The sequence below is a fragment of the Hylobates moloch genome, unplaced genomic scaffold, assembly GCF_009828535.3.
Source record: "Hylobates moloch isolate HMO894 unplaced genomic scaffold, HMol_V3 SCAFFOLD_6, whole genome shotgun sequence".
Taxonomy (NCBI): domain Eukaryota; kingdom Metazoa; phylum Chordata; class Mammalia; order Primates; family Hylobatidae; genus Hylobates; species Hylobates moloch.
Genome location: NW_026652281.1, coordinates 15,900,373 through 15,917,998, shown reverse-complemented (window position 1 = coordinate 15,917,998; position 17,626 = coordinate 15,900,373). Strand labels below are relative to the sequence as shown.

At 45.8% G+C, this 17,626-nt stretch overlaps 2 protein-coding genes across 3 annotated transcripts in view; one reads left to right on the top strand and one right to left on the bottom strand.

Annotated features, from left to right (window-relative positions):
• Nucleotides 1-231: 231 nt before the first annotated feature.
• Nucleotides 232-9,023, top strand: IL4 (interleukin 4). 2 transcript variants are annotated; one of them, XM_032156464.2, is made up of 4 exons: nt 232-699; nt 974-1,021; nt 6,200-6,376; nt 8,831-9,023. In XM_032156464.2, the coding sequence occupies exons 1-4, from the start codon at nt 565-567 to the stop codon at nt 8,930-8,932; spliced, it is 462 nt and encodes a 153-aa protein (XP_032012355.1). In that variant the 5' UTR covers nt 232-564; the 3' UTR covers nt 8,933-9,023. The 2 variants fall into 2 exon arrangements, with proteins under 2 accessions (XP_032012355.1, XP_032012356.1); XM_032156465.2 differs by lacking the exon at nt 974-1,021.
• A 5,988-nt stretch (nt 9,024-15,011) lies between these two features.
• KIF3A (kinesin family member 3A) overlaps nt 15,012-17,626 on the bottom strand; it is a 49,253-nt gene continuing 46,638 nt past the window's right edge. The window contains exon 18 of the mRNA XM_058440517.1: nt 15,012-16,012. Coding sequence (XP_058296500.1) covers nt 15,979-16,012 — 34 coding nt within the window. The 3' untranslated portion in view covers nt 15,012-15,978. The remainder of the gene's footprint in view (nt 16,013-17,626) is intronic.

The following is a 17,626-nucleotide window of genomic DNA, read 5'->3' as shown; positions in this document are numbered from 1 at the left end:
TGCCTGTTATTCTCCCTCTACGCAGAGAAGGAGCCCCAGATCAGCTTTTCCACGTCAGGACAGTTTCCAAGATGCCACCTGTACTTGGAAGAAGCCAGGTTAAAATATTTTTCAAGTCAAACTTTCTTGATATTACTCTATCTTTCCCCAGGAGGACTGCATTACAACAAATTCGGACACCTGTGGCCTCTCTCTTCTATGCAAAGCAAAAAGCCAGCAGCAGCCCCAAGCTGATAAGATTAATCTAAAGAGCAAATTATGGTGTAATTTCCTATGCTGAAACTTTGTAGTTAATTTTTTAAAAAGGTTTCATTTTCCTATTGGTCTGATTTCACAGGAACATTTTACCTGTTTGTGAGGCATTTTTTCTCCTGGAAGAGAGGTGCTGATTGGCCCCAAGTGACTGACAATCTGGTGTAACGAAAATTTCCAATGTAAACCCATTTTCCCTCGGTTTCAGCAATTTTAAATCTATATATAGAGATATCTTTGTCAGCATTGCATCGTTAGCTTCTCCTGATAAACTAATTGTCTCACATTGTCACTGCAAATCGACACCTATTAATGGGTCTCACCTCCCAGCTGCTTCCCCCTCTGTTCTTCCTGCTAGCATGTGCCGGCAACTTTGTCCACGGACACAACTGCGATATCGCCTTACAGGAGATCATCAAAACTTTGAACAGCCTCACAGAGCAGAAGGTGAGTACCTATCTGGCACCATCTCTCCAGATGTTCTGGTGATGCTGTCAGTATTTCCAGGCCATGAAAATGTTAACAGCTGCTAGAGAAGCTGGAACTGGTGGTTGGTGGCAGCCCAGGGCACACAGCGAGGCTTCTCCCCTGCCCCTCTTTTTTCTGAGGGTTTGTAGGAAGTTTCCTCAGTTGGAGGGAGTGAGAGATGCTCATCAAGGACTTCTCTGTCCAGTTGGAGGTTAACTCTGTCTCTTGCTCTCTCGTTTCTGCCTGGACCAAGACTCTGTGCACCGAGTTGACCGTAACGGACATCTTTGCTGCCGCCAAGGTAAGAAGCCGTCCCACGGTCTATTTTAGCAAATGGGGAGATCCATCCCCAAGTGTCTGAACAAGAAACTTGTCTAATGGAAAACGAGCGGGCCCAAATTAACTCTAAGGTGTTAGATGTTTTCAAAGAACGAGAAGTCTGATCTTTACTCTTAAGCATGTTTTGGTCTTTCTGGTTTCACTTGATTTAGATCATGTGTAATAGAAAGCTTACATGCTGTAGTCTTGACTCAGATCCTGGTCAAAGAAAAGCCCTCTTGGGTTTTACTTAGCGTTGGCATAGTGCCTGGAACGTAGGAGGCACTCAATAAATGCCTGTTGAATGAGAGAATTTTTCTGGCCGATACATTTCGGAAAAACCAAATACTCTCACAGAAACAGATATTGAGATGACAGGTTGAGGGAGCTTTCATTTTGTCTAAGAGACTTCCTATGGCAACAGAAAAGGTATCGCCAGAGCCCCTCCTCTTCCACAGCCTGGCCACCTAACAGCCCTCTGGGTTCCGGGGCTGGCCGTCCAGAGCCCCTCAGCTTGCTCTGGCCGGCCGAACTCCCCTCCAGCTCGGTCTGGAACCATCCTGCTGGGCAGCGTCCAGCACATCCCTGCTTCGGGCTGCCTGGGCATCTCGCCTCTCTGCCTCCTGTGCTGCCTCACCCCCACCCCTCTATCTGTAGTGGGAGGAGATAGATTTGACAGCTGATAGTGCATTTTCTCTGACAAACACATGACTACAGCCGTATCAATAGTTTTGTGCATTTCAGTTCCTGTTTTCATGGAAACACACGGCTGAGAATGAAAGCCCCAAAGCCTCAATTTCACAGTGGTCTCCTAACTACCTGCTTTCCATGCGAACTAGGGAGATGATCTGGCCAGGAGTGAAGCCCTGTGTGTTGGGCAGGGTCACACCCTGGCACCCAGACCGTAGAACAGGGCCCATCCTGCTTCATGAGGGAAACTGCTCTTCAGGCCTTTATCTGGACTATCTCATTTCATTAAATGTTATCCCAGGAGTCCGATACAGGATGAGATTCTGAAGGGCAAATATACGCTTTTTTTTTTTGAGATAGGGTCTTGTTCTGTCACCCAGGCTGGAGTGCAGTGGTGCGATTTCAGCTCACAGCAGCCTCCACCTCCCAGGCTCAAGCTGTCCTCCCACCTCAGGCTCCCAAGTAGCCGGGACGACAGGTGTGCACCACCACGCCTGGCTAATTTTTGTATTTTTTTGTAGAGATGGAGTCTTGCCATTTTGCCCAGGCTTGTCTCAAACTTCTGAGCTCAAGCAATCTGTCCACCTCGGCCTCCCAAAGTGCTGGGATTAGCCACCGCACCTGGGCCACAGTTTATATGTGTGTGTGTGTACACACATACATATATATACACACACATATATATACACACACACATATATATATAATCTCCAAGTCCTTCCAACAGACATGGCTCTTACTAGAAGCCAAGAGTCCACCGGGTTGAGCACTGGGTCTCTGGAGGCCTGTGGCACTGCTGAGAAGGCTCTAACAAAGCCAAAGGAAGGGCCACCTCACTAGAAGCCAGGCCTGGAGGAAGGGTGAGGGCTGAAGGCCTGGAGGTAAGACTGCCTGTGGTTTTAGACCCAGCTCTTCCACTGACTAGCTTTGTGCCTGGCCTTCAGCACATCTTCACACCTCTCTGCACCTCAGTTTCCACATGTGAAGATACGAAAGTAATTCTGAAGGTGATTGCAAGGTTGATTGGAATCCAGCTCTTGAGTTAGTGCAAAGTGTTATTGTGAGATGATATAACCCTGATAAAAAGCAAGGACAGGTTGCAGAGAAGCGACGATTCTAAGAAGGAGGGGACCGGGTTGGAAAGGATCAAACCATCCAGGATCCCAAGCCTGGGGCAACCCATCTGGGCTGTTTCTGGAAGACCCCCGGGCGCAGGCCAGGACACTGCTGCCCTCCCGTCCTTAACTCCCCTCTTCACTCAGTCCTCACTCACCTCCCTCTCACACACACAGAGACATCTCCTAGAACCATCCCCACTGCCTGCCTTCACTCCTACCCGTCTCATTCGCCTTACCCGAACTTCATCCTCCTGGAGTTCACGATCTCACTCTTCCACTCTTTTCTTCCCCTCGAAGATTCAGCACTGCTTACTTACATGTTAAGATATTTCAGAACAGTGAAATGTTGCTATTTTCAAAAACCTACAAAGGTGGTATGCAGAGGAAAAGGTACTTCTTTGTGTTCCCAAAGAAAACATCTTTCCAAAATCCAGCCTATTGATTTTGTTTCTTCAGGGGAACAAGAATTTTAGTATCTCCAAGTTGGGTGGCATTCTACTTTTGGCAGTTGCTGGAAAGAAGGCACTGGTCTAGGTCCTGGGCTTCACAGGTGACACCTGTCGGGGTATCTATGAAGTCAAGGCTGTCTGAGGAACAGCAAAGTGGGAAGAAGCAAGCTGGTTGGCCGATGAAGGGTTTCTTGGGTGGACAAGTAGTTGGAGCTATTTCCTATTTACCAAAGAGAGCTAAAGTTCATAATTCTACAGAGAGTTCCATAATGAACCTCAAATATCTCTGTTTTTTGAAGGAGTTTCTCATATAGAGCACTAGCTGACTACCCTGGGCAGGACGGGAGATAATGAATGCAGTGCCAATCGGGCTGGATTTGTATGGTCCTCAGTGAGGCTGGTCAAGAACCGAGTTAGAACTCTCACAGAGTCACTGCCACAGAAGAAATCTCCCAAGTGGCTGTTTCCTGACATTCCCGGGAGGGATAGACCTCCTTCTGAGTCACTCCCTAAGCAGTTCTGAACTGTGAGGTCAGCCAGGCTGTCAAAGTGCACTCCCTGAGCCACTGGCAGACACACTCAGCAGCCAGAGCTAGACAGGCAGGTGGAAGGAGTCCAGGGCCATGGCAGGGATGGAGTGTCGCCTCCTCGCTGCGATACCAGAGCAACTAAAATGTTAAGGCCTTGCACTAAAGCTGCCCTTAGGATGCATTCTTTTAAAGTTTTTCCACTTAATGCACTCTTTTCAATTCTTATTTTATCCTTGTTTCCTTTAGAAAGTCCTTTGAAAAATATCTTTAGAGGGTTTTTTTCCTATACTATGTGGCCATATACGGGTCAAAATTAAGTTTAATTTCCAGGCTCCAAGCCAGCATTTCAGAAAAATCTCACCAAGGTTTGTGGAAAAAGAAGCAAAGGGCTGACTTTTTGGCCTTCTTGAATCTCACTGTTCTCTCTGCAGCAGCATGTATATCTGTCCACCTCCAGACACACAGGCACCATCCTGCCGCCCCCCACCAGCCCGTGTCCCTTCCGCCTCGACCTGCCCACAAAGCCCAGAGAGGTCTGCTTCTTGGCTCCAAGAGCCCAAAGATACTGACACACTCTCACATTTCCAACTAGAATCAGGAACCAGGAATGACTCTCAGTCAGTTCATTAAGGAAATGTCTTTCTAACCGCTCTGCCCATGGGACACCACGCCCCACAGGGGAAAGGGGAAGCTTCTATAGCCTGGGATTCTGGTGCCTCAGTCTAGGTGTAGACCTTCCTGAAAAAAACGTTAAAATATGAACTGCATTCCTATAATTTAGCCTACATAAATAAGAGATGAACACAAAGACTTATATAGTTTACTCACTGCCACTTATTTACAGAAGCAAAAAGCTGCCACGATAGGGGCCTGACAAATGACAGTACCACTATGCAATGCGTTTCTATGCAGCTCTCAATCCATGTTCTCAAATACCACTGAAGGGCTTAGGAAATGCTTATAGTATATGTAAAGTGTAAAAAAGTTACAAAACAGTATCAACAGTTGATCCCTGTTTTAAAAAGTATTTTTAAAAGTGTCACGATATTTACCAAAATATTAACAGCAGTAGTTACCTCTGGCTGGTGGGATGAGTGAATGTATTTTTGTTGAATATATATTACCTTTATAGTAAATATATGTTACCTTGATCATCAGAAAAAAATAATATGTAACTGTAAGAACTTGAAAGCTGCTTGGATAGTGCTGCTGACAGAAACCCCTGAGGATCTTGTCACTGTTCTTCTGATTCAGAGGGTCTGGGTGGGGCAGGGGTGGTCTGAGATTCTGCATTTCTAAGAAGCTCCCCGTGATGTCCATGCTGCTGGTCCACGGACCACACTTTGAGTAGCAAGGGACCAGAGCATGTCGGGGGAGACGCTGGGGATAGCTTTCTTTATCTGAACTGGATAAAGGAACTGGGCTTAAGCTAAGAACCCTCTCCAGGTTCTGCATCTTTGTTCTTCAGTGAAAAATGAGAGGACACACCAGGCCAGGTTCAGACTGAGACACAATCCCTCTCCTGGGTTCCCACTGACTTGTCTCTTGTCCATTCCCTTCTCTAAGGCTAAGGGCCCCCAGGAAGAGCCATGTGGCCAGACCCTCACAGTTGCTGGCATTCCAAAGAGATTCTCACTCTGCACCATTTGGGGCCAAAAGACCCCTTACAGAAGCTCTGCCCAAGGCTCAGCTCAATGGCACCTGCTCCCAGGCCTCCTCTGATCTCCCAGGACACCTTTCCCTGATCTGTGCACTTATCTCTTGCTGCCTGGGGAAATGTCTTGGCTCCTCACTTGGACCATGGGCTGCTCTCCTCTCCCCTCCCATGGGGAGGGCCAAACGGAGAGTGCTGCCCAAAGCAGCAGAGTCCAGGCCAAAGGAAGTGCACTCATTTATTCAACAGGCATGTAGGATTTCCAGGGAAAGCTGGATTTTAAAACCTCTGGGAACGAGAACAGAACCTGACTGAGAGCTCATGTGGGCACCTTCCATAGCAGAATAGCTCATGAGGTATAGAGACACAGATGCAGAACGTGGGCTGTAGCGACAGATGGTCCTGCATTCTAGTCCCCACTGTGCCTTCTCCTCGTAGGGTGACTTTATTCAGGTACCCTTTCGGCAAAATCCTCCGAGAGAGGAAACTGGGAGGTTCTGGGGAGAAGGCTGCTGCGTTCGCAATTGGGAGAGGTTACTGACAGAGGTTTATGTCTGTGGCACGCAGCCTTCCTTCAGTGGAATACTTGAAGACAGGTCTGTAGTTGAGCAAACTCACCTCCATTTGTCCTCCTGGAAAGAAGAAATCAAGAGGAAAAATCTCTCTCCCATCCTCCAAATGGAGCTGGCACATTGCTATCTGTGGCATTTGTCTTTCCAGAACACAACTGAGAAGGAAACCTTCTGCAGGGCTGCGACTGTGCTCCGGCAGTTCTACAGCCACCATGAGAAGGACACTCGCTGCCTGGGTGCGACTGGACGGCAGTTCCACAGGCACAAGCAGCTGATCCGATTCCTGAAACGGCTCGACAGGAACCTCTGGGGCCTGGCGGGCTTGGTAAGCTGCACTGTATTCCTGGCAAGCCGGCCGCATGGCTCCTGGTGGACAGCAGCCTCACTTCTAAACACGCCTCCTTAGGAGCTGCAGCACCCTTGGTCAACCCATTCATTCATTCACTCATTCAATAAGTATTTGCTGAAGTTCCACAAGTGCTGAGTGTGGTTCTAGGTGCTGAGGACGTGTCACTAAAGACACGCAGGCCGAGTCCCTGTTCTATGGAATGTTCTAGTGGGAGAGTTAGAAAAACAAACATGTAAAATGATGCCCAGTAGTGATACGTGCTACAAAGAAAAACACAGGAATAAAGAACATAAAAGTCATGGGGGAGGGGGCTGACTTAGGAGCTGGTGACATTATCTGAGCAGATATTTGAATTGAGGGAGCAGGCCACATGACTAACTAGGGAGACCACTCCGGGCAGGAGGAGGAGGTATGCAGAGGCCTTAGGATGGAAATGAACTAACTTCCTGTATTTAAAGACCAGTAGGAAGGCCAGTGTGGCTGGATCAGAGTGAGTGAAGGGTAGTTTCCAGGACAGCAGACCACACAAGGCCTTTAGATTCCACCACGAGTATGGCAGGGAACACCTGCAGAGCTTTGGGCAAGGCAAAGACTGTACGATCTGATTTACGTGATTTAAAAGGGTCAGTCTCGCTACTGTGTGGTAAATAGGCTGAAAGGGGGAAAGCATGGAAGCAAGATGGCCTGTCGGGAGGCTACCACAGTAAACCAGGCTAGAGATGATGGTGGCGTGGACAGGATGGGAGCAGTCGAGGTGAATAGATTTGGGATATGACTAAAGATAAAACCAGAAGGATTTGCTGACAGATCAGTTGTAAGGTGTAAGATACAGGGGAGGAAAAGATGACCTCTTCGTTCCTGCCCAAACCCCTCTGGCGATGGTCAGTACTGTTTACAGAGAGATGAAAGACTGGGGGCAAGGCAGGGCTGGAGGCTGAGCAGAAGATCAAGAGTTCAATTTGGTGCATCGTACATGTAAGGTGGCTGTTGGATAGCCAACTGAAGGTGTTGAGAAGATGGTTAGAAAAGTCTGGAACTTAGGGGAGAGGTCAGAACTTGCAATACAAAAAGGAAAGTCCTTAGATAGATACTATTGAAAGTGAATGACAGAAAGGGAGAGATCAAAGGACTGAGCCTGAGATCAACACATGGAGGTCAGGAGAGGAGGATCCAGCCAAGGGCCTAAGGAGTAGCGACCAGTGAGGCAGGAGAACACTGGAGAGCGGGCGGTACCCCAGGAAGCCGGTGAGGACACTCAGGGAGGGAGGGTCGACTGCGTCAAATGTACTGAAAGGCCAGGTCAGGTGAGGACGGAGAAAGGCCCCTGGGTTCGGCTGATGGAGGCCACGGGTGAGGCTGATGTAAATGGAGAGGCAGGAAGGAAAGCCCAGCTGGAGTGGGCTCACCGAGGATGGGGTGGCGAGAGGAGACAAAGAAGGAACAGTGAGGGCAGAACACTCTTTGAAGATGTTTAGCTATAAGGCTGCAGAGAAACTGACCCACAGCTGCAGGGTGGTTATGGAGTGAGGGAAGCTCTTTTGAGGTTGGGGGTATACCCAGCATGTTAATGCACCTGGGGGAATGGTCCGGTGGAGCAGGGAGAACTGAAGAGAGCAGAAAGAGGAAGAATCATTAGGGGGAAGAAGTCCTTGTAGCCCAGAGTGGATGTTATCTAATATCGAGTGGAGGAATTAATTGGCTTTAGAGGAGAACAAGGACATGTATCCCCTCTCTGGGCCTATCACCTTGTAGACAATGGGATAGGTCATGGGATAGGAACTTGGCACAACACATGTTCTCTCTTTTAATTCTCCCCATTATCTTATGAAGCAGGCAAGTAGGCAAACAATTGTCCCAACTTTACAAAAGAAACTGAAGCTTTTATAAATTAAGTAGTACGTCCTAAGCAATACAATTAATAAATGGTAGAGCTGAGAATCAAACTGAAGCAGTGGCCTGGGGGTAGCATCTGGAACCCTTCCCACCTTTAGGGCTGCTGTGCTGCAGTGCTGCTGTTTAATGGCAGGAGGGCCACATGACTGAATCTCTCTCAGCAGTCCAGGCAGCCATGCAGAAGGTCCAGTAGAGCACCCGGCAGGTCTGCGCCAGCACCTTCAAGTTCCACCCTCTGAGCAAGCACCTAGCTGTGACACACCTCTGCAGAGACTGCACTCCCCCCCCCGCCCCGCCCACCCCGAAAGCAGATAGGTAATGGTATACAGTAACCAGTTTTAGAAGTGTAAGTAGTATGCACCCAAAACAGGCAAAACCTGCTGGCCTAGTGATAGAGATGACTCCCAGTCAGGCTAGACTGGAGGCCTTGGTTTTATAAGTGTTCAGGTGACAAGTGCCAGAGTAGGCTTGATCAAGTTGATGGGCAGGCAAGACAAATGCTTACCAGTGCAAGCTAATGAAATGTTTCTTTTGCAGAATTCCTGTCCTGTGAAGGAAGCCAACCAGAGTACGTTGGAAGACTTCTTGGAAAGGCTAAAGACGATCATGAGAGAGAAATATTCAAAGTGTTCGAGCTGAATATTTTAATTTATGAGTTTTTAATAGCTTTATTTTTTAAATATTTATATATTTATAACTCATCATAAAATAAAGTATATATAGAATCTAACAGCAATGGCATTTAATGTATTGGCTATGTTTACTTGACAAATGAAATTATGGTTTGCAACTTTTAGGGAAATCAATTTAATTTACCAAGAGACTATAAATGCTACGGGAGCAAAACAGGAAAGACCACTTCCCCCTCGAGGGGTTCCCTCTCGAGTTAGGGACATAACGCACAAGATAATTAAAGAATACAAGGCCACACAAGATGTAAATAAGACACCTTGGGTGCATGAGTGTTATGGATTACCATATATTTCTGAACAGAAAAAGTATCAACTGGATGTCTAAAACGTTCTTCCCCCATTGGCACAAGGATTGTTATACTGAATCCACAGAAAAAAGAAGTCATCCTCAGTACACCACATGGCTCTACAGTGAACGATATTTAAAGTCATAATAATGTAAATTCTCTTGATTCTCAAGTCTTAGAACCAACCAGTAGACAAAGCACAGAAGACTTGATGATGGTTAGAGAACAGACTATAAATTGCTATCCACTGAACAATATAAGAGCGATAGCTGGAAATGGCTGGGAGGTGAAAGCAGAAGAAAAGAAAGAGAGGTGGGCACTGCTATCTCCAGCTTGAAAGGACAAGAGGGCAGTTAAATAACACTGTCCACGGTGGATGGAACAAGAACACAAGGTTTAGGGATTTATCAAAATTACAATGGTAATAGAAGAACTAAAAATAATTTACTATAAAAATTTGGAAGTGATAGAATAAATTAGGTAAATTCTCTTTCTTCAACAGGGAAATCAATGTATGATATCTAACACTGATAAAGCAAAAAACAGTGGGTAAAAGTGGTCATGGGTTACAGTTGTTGCAGCTGGGGATGTGTACAGGGGGTTGGTTATACTATTCTGCTTTTATACATAATTGAAAGTTTTCATAATAAAAAGAGAAGAAAAAACAATAATGAATGAATCAAGAAATCTTTGGAATTATAATGATAGTCACTGGAAAAACTAAAAACAAAAAAGGCAGATGGTTTGCTGGGAATGGGACTTGGACTAAGGAGGGGTGAAACAGGGCTGGAGACTTTTGGCTTTCCATTATAAGTCTGTGTGTGTGTGTGTGTGTGTGTGTGATGTGCATAAAAGAAGTTTTTTCACTAAAGAAGAAATAGCATTTAAAAGACAATAACTGTTGGTGAAGCTGTAGAAAACCTGGAACCCTCCTACATTGCTGGATTGAAAAATGGTGTAGTCACTTTGGAAAACAATTGGCAGTTTCTCAAAAGGATAAAATAGTTTACAACCCAGCAATTCCAATCCTAGGTATATACCCAAGGGAACTAGGAACACATGTCCACACAAAAACCTCTACACAAATGTTCATAGCAACATTATTCATAATAGCAAAAAAGTAGAAGTGGCTGGGCACAGTGGCTCACGCCTGTAATCCCAGCACTTTGGGAGGCCGAGGCAGGAGGATCACTTGAGGCTAGGAGTTCAAGACCAGCCTGGGCAACATGGCAAAACCCTGTCTCTACAAAAAACTAGCTGAGCATGGTGGCACATGCCTGTAGTCCCAGCTACTGGAGAGGCTGAGGTGGGAGAATGGCTCAAGCCTGGGAGGTTGAGGCTACAATCAGCTATGACTGCACCACTGTACTCCAGCCTGAGTGACAGAACAAGACCCTGTCTCAAAGAAAAAAAAAAAAGTAGAAGCAACCAAAATGTCAATCAACTGATGGATAAACAATAAGTGGCATATCCATACAATGGAATATTATTTGTTAATAAAAAGAAACGAAGTACTGACACAGGCCACAACCCGGATGAACCTTGGAAACAGTATGTGATGGGAAAGAAGCCAAATGCAGAAGACCACATAAATGGTATGATTCTACTGATATGAATTATTCAGAACAGGAGAATCCACGGAGGCAAAAATAGAATATTGATTGCTACAGGCTGTGGGTGGGGGGCGGGTGTGGAGGCATGGGGAGTGACTGATGATGGGGGTGGGGTTTCTTTCAGGGGTGATGAAAATGTTCGGATATTAGATAATGGTGATGGTTGCACAATTCTGTGAACATACTAAAAAGCACTGACTTGTACACTTTAAAAGGATAAATTTGGTAGTAGGTGAATTCTATCTCAATAAAGCTGTTACTTAAAAGAAATTAAAAGGGGGAAAAAAACCCAAGTGTCATCAAAATTTGCCTTTTGAAGACTTGTTCTCTGCAAGAATATAGATCTAGTAACAGTGATTGAGCACTCTCTTTTCATCCTCGCTTACAGAGATGTGACAAAATTAATACGAGTACTAAAATTACACCAAAACATGTAACATCTTTTTAACCCTTTCAAAATAAGGGAACAAATCAAAAGCTTCAAGTCTCACCCTGACCACAGCCAGTTTCACCCTGCCCACATAAAATACCAGCATGCCAAGGGCAATAAGTAGCTATGAGAGTCATGGAGGCTTCTCAGGCCAACCGGAGAAGACACATACTGTAAATTTTAATTTCCTTTCTTCTTTGATTGAGGCTCATTTGCATTCAATGGCTAATGTGAGCTGTAGTCTGCCACAGGATATGGGTAGTGGGTTACAGTTTGTATATGAGGACAGGATGGTAAAGGAAAGTAGGAAGATTTAGAGCAGGCCATGGAAAGGACACATGCAGACTCTAAGCAGGTCTGTCGTCACATAAGCTTCATTAGGCAAGATGCAACTCACATTTCCATTTACTCCCAGTCAGGCAGTCCTGGACTCTGGATGCAAACATGCAACAACAACAAGCCTTTGAATTTCCGAAGACAATGAGAACACAAATTGAGGGGGATACTTATAAAAACAGTGCGTGAGGCTGGGTACACTGGCTCACGCCTGTAATTCTAGCACTTTGGGAGGCTGAAGCGGGCAGATCATCTTAGGTCAGGAGTTCAAGACCAGCCCGGCCAACATGGCGAAACCCCGTCTCTACTAAAAATACAAAAATTAGCTGGGCATGCTAGTGCACACGTGTAATCCAGCTACTCGGGAGGCTGAGGCAGGAGAATCGCTTGAACCCGGGAGGTAGAGGTTGCAGTGAGCCAAGATCGTGCCATTGCACCCCAGCCCGGGTGGCAGAGCGAGACTGTCTCAAAAACAAACAAACAAACAAACAAAAAAACAGTGGGTGAAAAAACTTCACGATTAAGTGAAAGTTAAGATGCTTGTCATCAGCACATTTATGTAGCACACTCAGCCACAGCCCATGCCTGCTTCATGGGACATGCCTTTTGTCTGCGTGTGGAATATGACATCGACAGTAAGGCTGAACATTTCCCTCCTGGCTATCATACCTCCACCTTTTGCCAATGAATAAACTATCTGTAACTGGCATCTAGGGGGTAATAATTATTTATTGGATAAATGAATCAAAAAATGATTTGGCTCAAATCTATGGCTGTCTTATGGAAACATTGTTGGGCTACAGTTACAAAGGGTCACCTCTGTTACAAATGCCATGGGGGCTCTGCTTGTTGCTGTCCATGTCATTGACCCTGGTCTTGGTTTTTCTCTGCCCTCCTTCACATAATCTCAGGGTGCCCCCATCATCTAAGGATGGGAATCTCAAGGCTAAGTACAACGCAGAGCTTCCTTATGGAGCTAGGCACAACCTGGCCCATGACACACAGGGTTGGCTTCTTAGTTTCTAATAGCTTCCACTAGGAGCAAGGCAGGCACTTTCTCTAGCCTTGGGGCTGATTTCTAGATTCAATTTATTAGCTCAAGTTTGAGTTCCATTCCCAGGTGGAGTACTAAAATCCCCAGTTAGCTGTCACACCTAGTATTTCCTCAACTGGGCTTTTGCCCTAAGTACCCAGACACCCTCTCCTTGGCTCTCTAAAGTGTTTTTTTTTTTTTTTTTTTTTAAATGAGACAGAGTCTCGCTCTGTCACCCAGGCTAGAGTACAGTGGCGAGATCTTGGCTCACTGCAACCTCCACCTGCCAGCTTCAAGCAATTCTGCCTCAGCCTCCTGAGTAGCTGGGATTACAGGTGCCTGCCACCACGCCTGGCTCATCTTTTCGTATTATTAGTAGAAATGGGGTTTCACTGTGTTGGCCAGGCTGGTCTTGAACTCCTGACGTCAGGCGATCCACCCACCTCGGCCTCCCAAAGTGCTGGGATTACGGGCACGAGCCACCGCACCCAGCCTAAAGTGGCTGTCTTCCAATCCATCCTGTCAACTTCTTCCTAGTCCAACTTTAAATCTCTAAGCTATCTGCTCCTTCTAGTTTCTAATTAGCCAGAGTTCAGCCAAACAAAAATATGTTTTGATGCTTTGTATGCTCACTGCACACCTGGGTACTTACTAGGCAATGTAAATAAGAGGACACACATTTGCTCCCTCAGTTTATACCAATTACGAGTGCAAGCAAAACAGCTGAGAAGAGAGGGCGGTTACTCCTCCAGCTGATGACCCTTTCCGCCTCTGGGACACAGGTGTATATAGCATCTGCTCTCCCAACCACCATCCCTGTCTTGCTCCCTCTAATCCCTCACAATCTCTCCAGCAGTTGTTTCTTTTTGTTTTGTTTTGTTTTGGTTTTCTGAGACAGAATTTCACTCTGTCACCAGGCTGGAGTGCAGTGGCACGATCTCGGCTCCCTGCAATCTCTGCCCCCGGGGTTCAAGTGATTCTCCTGCCTCAGCCTCCCGAGTAGCTGGGACTTCAGGTGCATGCCACCACACCCAGCTAAATTTTTTTGTATTTTTAGTAGAGACGGGGTTTTGCCATGTTGGCCAGTATGGTGTCGATCTCTTGACCTCGTGATCTGCCGGCCTCGACCTCCCAAAATGCTGGGATTACAGGGGTGAGCCATCACGCCCAGCCCAGCAGTTGTTTTTCTAAAACACAAATAGGCCAGGTGCAGTGGCTCATGCTTGTAATCCCAGCACTTGGGGAGGCTGAGACGGGAGCTTTGCTTGAACCCAAAAGTTGGAGACCAGCCTGGCCAACATAGGGATATCCTGTCTCTACCAAAAAAAAATTTTTTTACACAACTGTGCTCTCAGCTAATCGGGAGGCTGAGGCAGGAGGACTGCTTTAGCCTGGGAGGTTGAGGCTTCAGTAAGCCTTGATCATGCCACTGTACTCCAGCCTGGGTGACTGTGAGACCCTGTCTCAAAATAAAACACAATGTGAGTGGCCCACTTAAAATCCTTCTGTGGCTTCCCACTGCTTACAGAAAACTCTTCCACGGTAGGATCCTGTCCCATCTCTTTCCTTTCCAGGCTCATTTGCCTCCACCCCGTTTGCTCTACTTCAAGCACACCACCAATGCACATCGCATCCAAACTCACTCGCTCCTGGAATACCTTTCCCCAGCTGTTGAACTGCTGAAGACCTCAAACAGAACTTTCCCTGAGAAGAGTCTTCTGCCCCTTTGGTCAGGCAGACATGTGTCAGGCACCATGTCAGCTGCACAGGAAGAATGCCGTACCTGGCAGCTCACCACTCAGCCTCTTTTACCACAGCCCTCAGCATGCTATGCAGTCATTCTCCATTCATGTGGCCACCTCTCTCTCCTAAGGGAGAGTGTGAGTTTTGAAAAGACATTTTTCTCAGCATAGAGCAGGTACACAGTAAATACAGAAGAGATGCGCACATATAACGGACTACAGCAGGAGATACACTTAAAACAGGGCACATGCTGGGCACAGTGGCTCACGCCCGTAACCCCAGCACTTTGGGAGCCCAAGGCGGGAGGACTGCTTGAGGCCAGGAGTTCTAAACCAACTTGGGCAACTTAGCAAGCTCCTATCTCTACAAAAAATAAAAAAATTAGCCAAGTGTAGTGGCAGACACCTGTGGTCCCAGCTACTTGGGAGGCTGAGGTGGATCATTTGAGCCTAACAGTTTGAGGTTATAGTAAGCTATGATTGTGACACTGCACTCCAACCTGGGTGACAGAGTGAGACCCTGGCTCTAAAAATGAAAAACAAACAGGCTACCTGGTGAGTAGCATAACTCATGGTGGGGTAGAAATCAAGACCAAAATAATATTTCTGTAATGACTCTGCTGCTTTTAGGTTGGGTTAGGCAATATCCTCTTGCTAAGATTAGTATCGACTCTGAGAAATACTTTATTCAGTTGTAAAGTCCCAGTTAAATTCCTTTGCACAACTGGAGAAATAAAGCCTTTGATTAAAAACTAAAATTTCCCCAGCCCTCTAAAAAGGGATGGGGGAGGGGAGCAGGTGGAGAGGAATATCTGATCTGTCATATTCTTTAGTCAGAGCCATAAACGTGTTTGGGTAAGACAATCTGATGTTCTGATAACGTTGATAAAAGTCACTTGAAGATTGGGTCACAGGAAGCCCAAGATAAATGCTGAGAGGAAACAGGTTCTTTTTGAAGTAGCCTCTTCGTAATCATTTTCCCACACATTTGTTCAACTTCCGAAAAAGGACTGAATACCTGATTTGCTTTGCAAATGAAATAGCTTAAGAAAGAGAAATTGAGATAATAATTAATAAATGTGTTTGGAAGGCTCCTCCAGCTCACTTTAAGTTCAGGCTGTGGCTTCAGAACTGTGTTAACTCCTTCTGTAAAGGCACAGGCTAACGGTGGTCTTCAGTGACTTTTACTCTACTTTGTTCTAAAAATAGATTCAAAGTGATTTATTGGAAAAGATTAAGACAGAAAATAACATTACTAGGACCAAAGAAGAAAGGGAGCAGGAGGAAATGAAGATCCAGAGAAAAATAAGACTATAAGCAGCTCATCAGATATTATAGTCCTATCAGTGAAAGCAACGTGGAAAATGCATTATTTTACCTCACTCTTTTTATACATGCAGGGAGAAAATAGTCTGATATAATAATCTGGTACTTAGCTTTAAAAGAAATTTCTCTTGAGAGTCTTCACAAGATGATAGGATGGACAATGTCTTCAGCAGCATCCCGACAACACAGGCAGTAACAGGTTTTGTAACGGAGTGGCTCAGTGGTATCACTTGATGAAACTGGATACTGTAGCTCCAGAACTCAATTGGAGAAGAGGGGCAAAGGGGGCAAAGGGAGCACGATTTATTATCTTGTACATGCCAGGGCAGGCCTTTAATTTTGTCTTCATGTTCTAAACACAGGTAAGAGTTTTACATAAGCTGGAAGTTGGGGAGAGAAAGACCCCTGGAATGGCCAGAGGAGTTTCCGCCCCTACAAAAAACACATTTTTAAAAAGCCACTTGACACCAGGTGCAGTGGCTCAAGCCTGTAATCCCAGCGCTTTGGGAAGCTGAGGCGGGCAGATCACGAGGTCAGAAGTTTGAAACCAGCCTGGCCAATATGGTGAAACCCCATCTCTACTAAAAATAGAAAAATTAGCCAAGCGTGGTGGTGTGTCTGTAGTACCAGCTACTTGGCAGGCTGAGGCAGGAGAATCGCTTGAACTCGGGAGGCGGAGGTTGCAGTGAGCTGAGATTGCGCCACTGCACTCCAGCCTGGGCAACAGAGTGAGACTCTGTCTCAAAAAATAAAAAGTAAAAATAAAAAATTATCCAGGTGTGGGGGCATGCACCTGTAGTCTAGTTACTCAGGAGGCTGAGGCAGAAGGATTGCTTGAGCCCAGGAGTTCAAGGGGGCAGTGACCTATGAACGCACCACTGCACTCAAGCCTGGGCAATAGAGCAAAACCCTGTCTTTAAAAACAAAGTCATTTGAGACAAAAAATTACAGCTAGATAGAAGGTCTAGTGTTTTTATAGCACTGTAGAATGACTAAACAATAATAGCTATTTTCAAATAGCTAGAAAAGAAAATATTGAGCGTTCACAAAGAAATGTCTGAGAAGATGTATATGCTAATTACCCTGATCTGATCATCATATATTGTATCAAAACATCACGATATATCTCATAATTATGTGTCAATTAAAAAATAAAAATTTTAGGCCGGGAACGGTGGCTCATGCCAGTAATCCTAGCACTTTAGGAGGCCGAGGAGGGTGGATCACGAGGTCAGGAGATCAAGGCCATCTTGGCTAACACGGTGAAACCCCGTCTCTACTAAAAATACAAAAAATTGGCCAGGAGTGGCGGCACGTGCCTATAGTCCCAGCTACTCGGGAGGCTGAGGCAGGAGAATGGCATGAATCTGGGAGGCAGAGCTTGCAGTGAGCCAAAATCGTGCCACTGCACTTCGGCCTGGGCAACAGAGCAAGACTCTACCTAAAAAAAAAAAAAATTTAAAGTCCTTTGAAACTTGTTGACAAATCAAAATTTCTCATTTTCTACTTTGAAGTTCTTACGCCTGCCAATCACAGTGCCTGGTAATCAATGTTTGTCAAAAGAACATGATTAACAATAACCCAAGTAATGTTATTGTCTTGGAGATACTTTAAGCTTCTGAATGAGATCATGGCACTGTTACCACTAAGTAATGGTACCTTTCATAGAATACATTCTACATACACACTTTCTTAAGTTATGACCTGAGAATTGGTTTCTGTTCTCAAACACCTAATGAAAAGGATAACAAAACTCAGATAGAAGTATTTTTGGGGCCAGGCACAGTGGCTCACGCCTGTAATTCCAGCACTTTGGGAGGCCGAGGTGGATCACCAGAGGTTGCAAGTTCGAGACCAGCCTGACCAACGTGAAG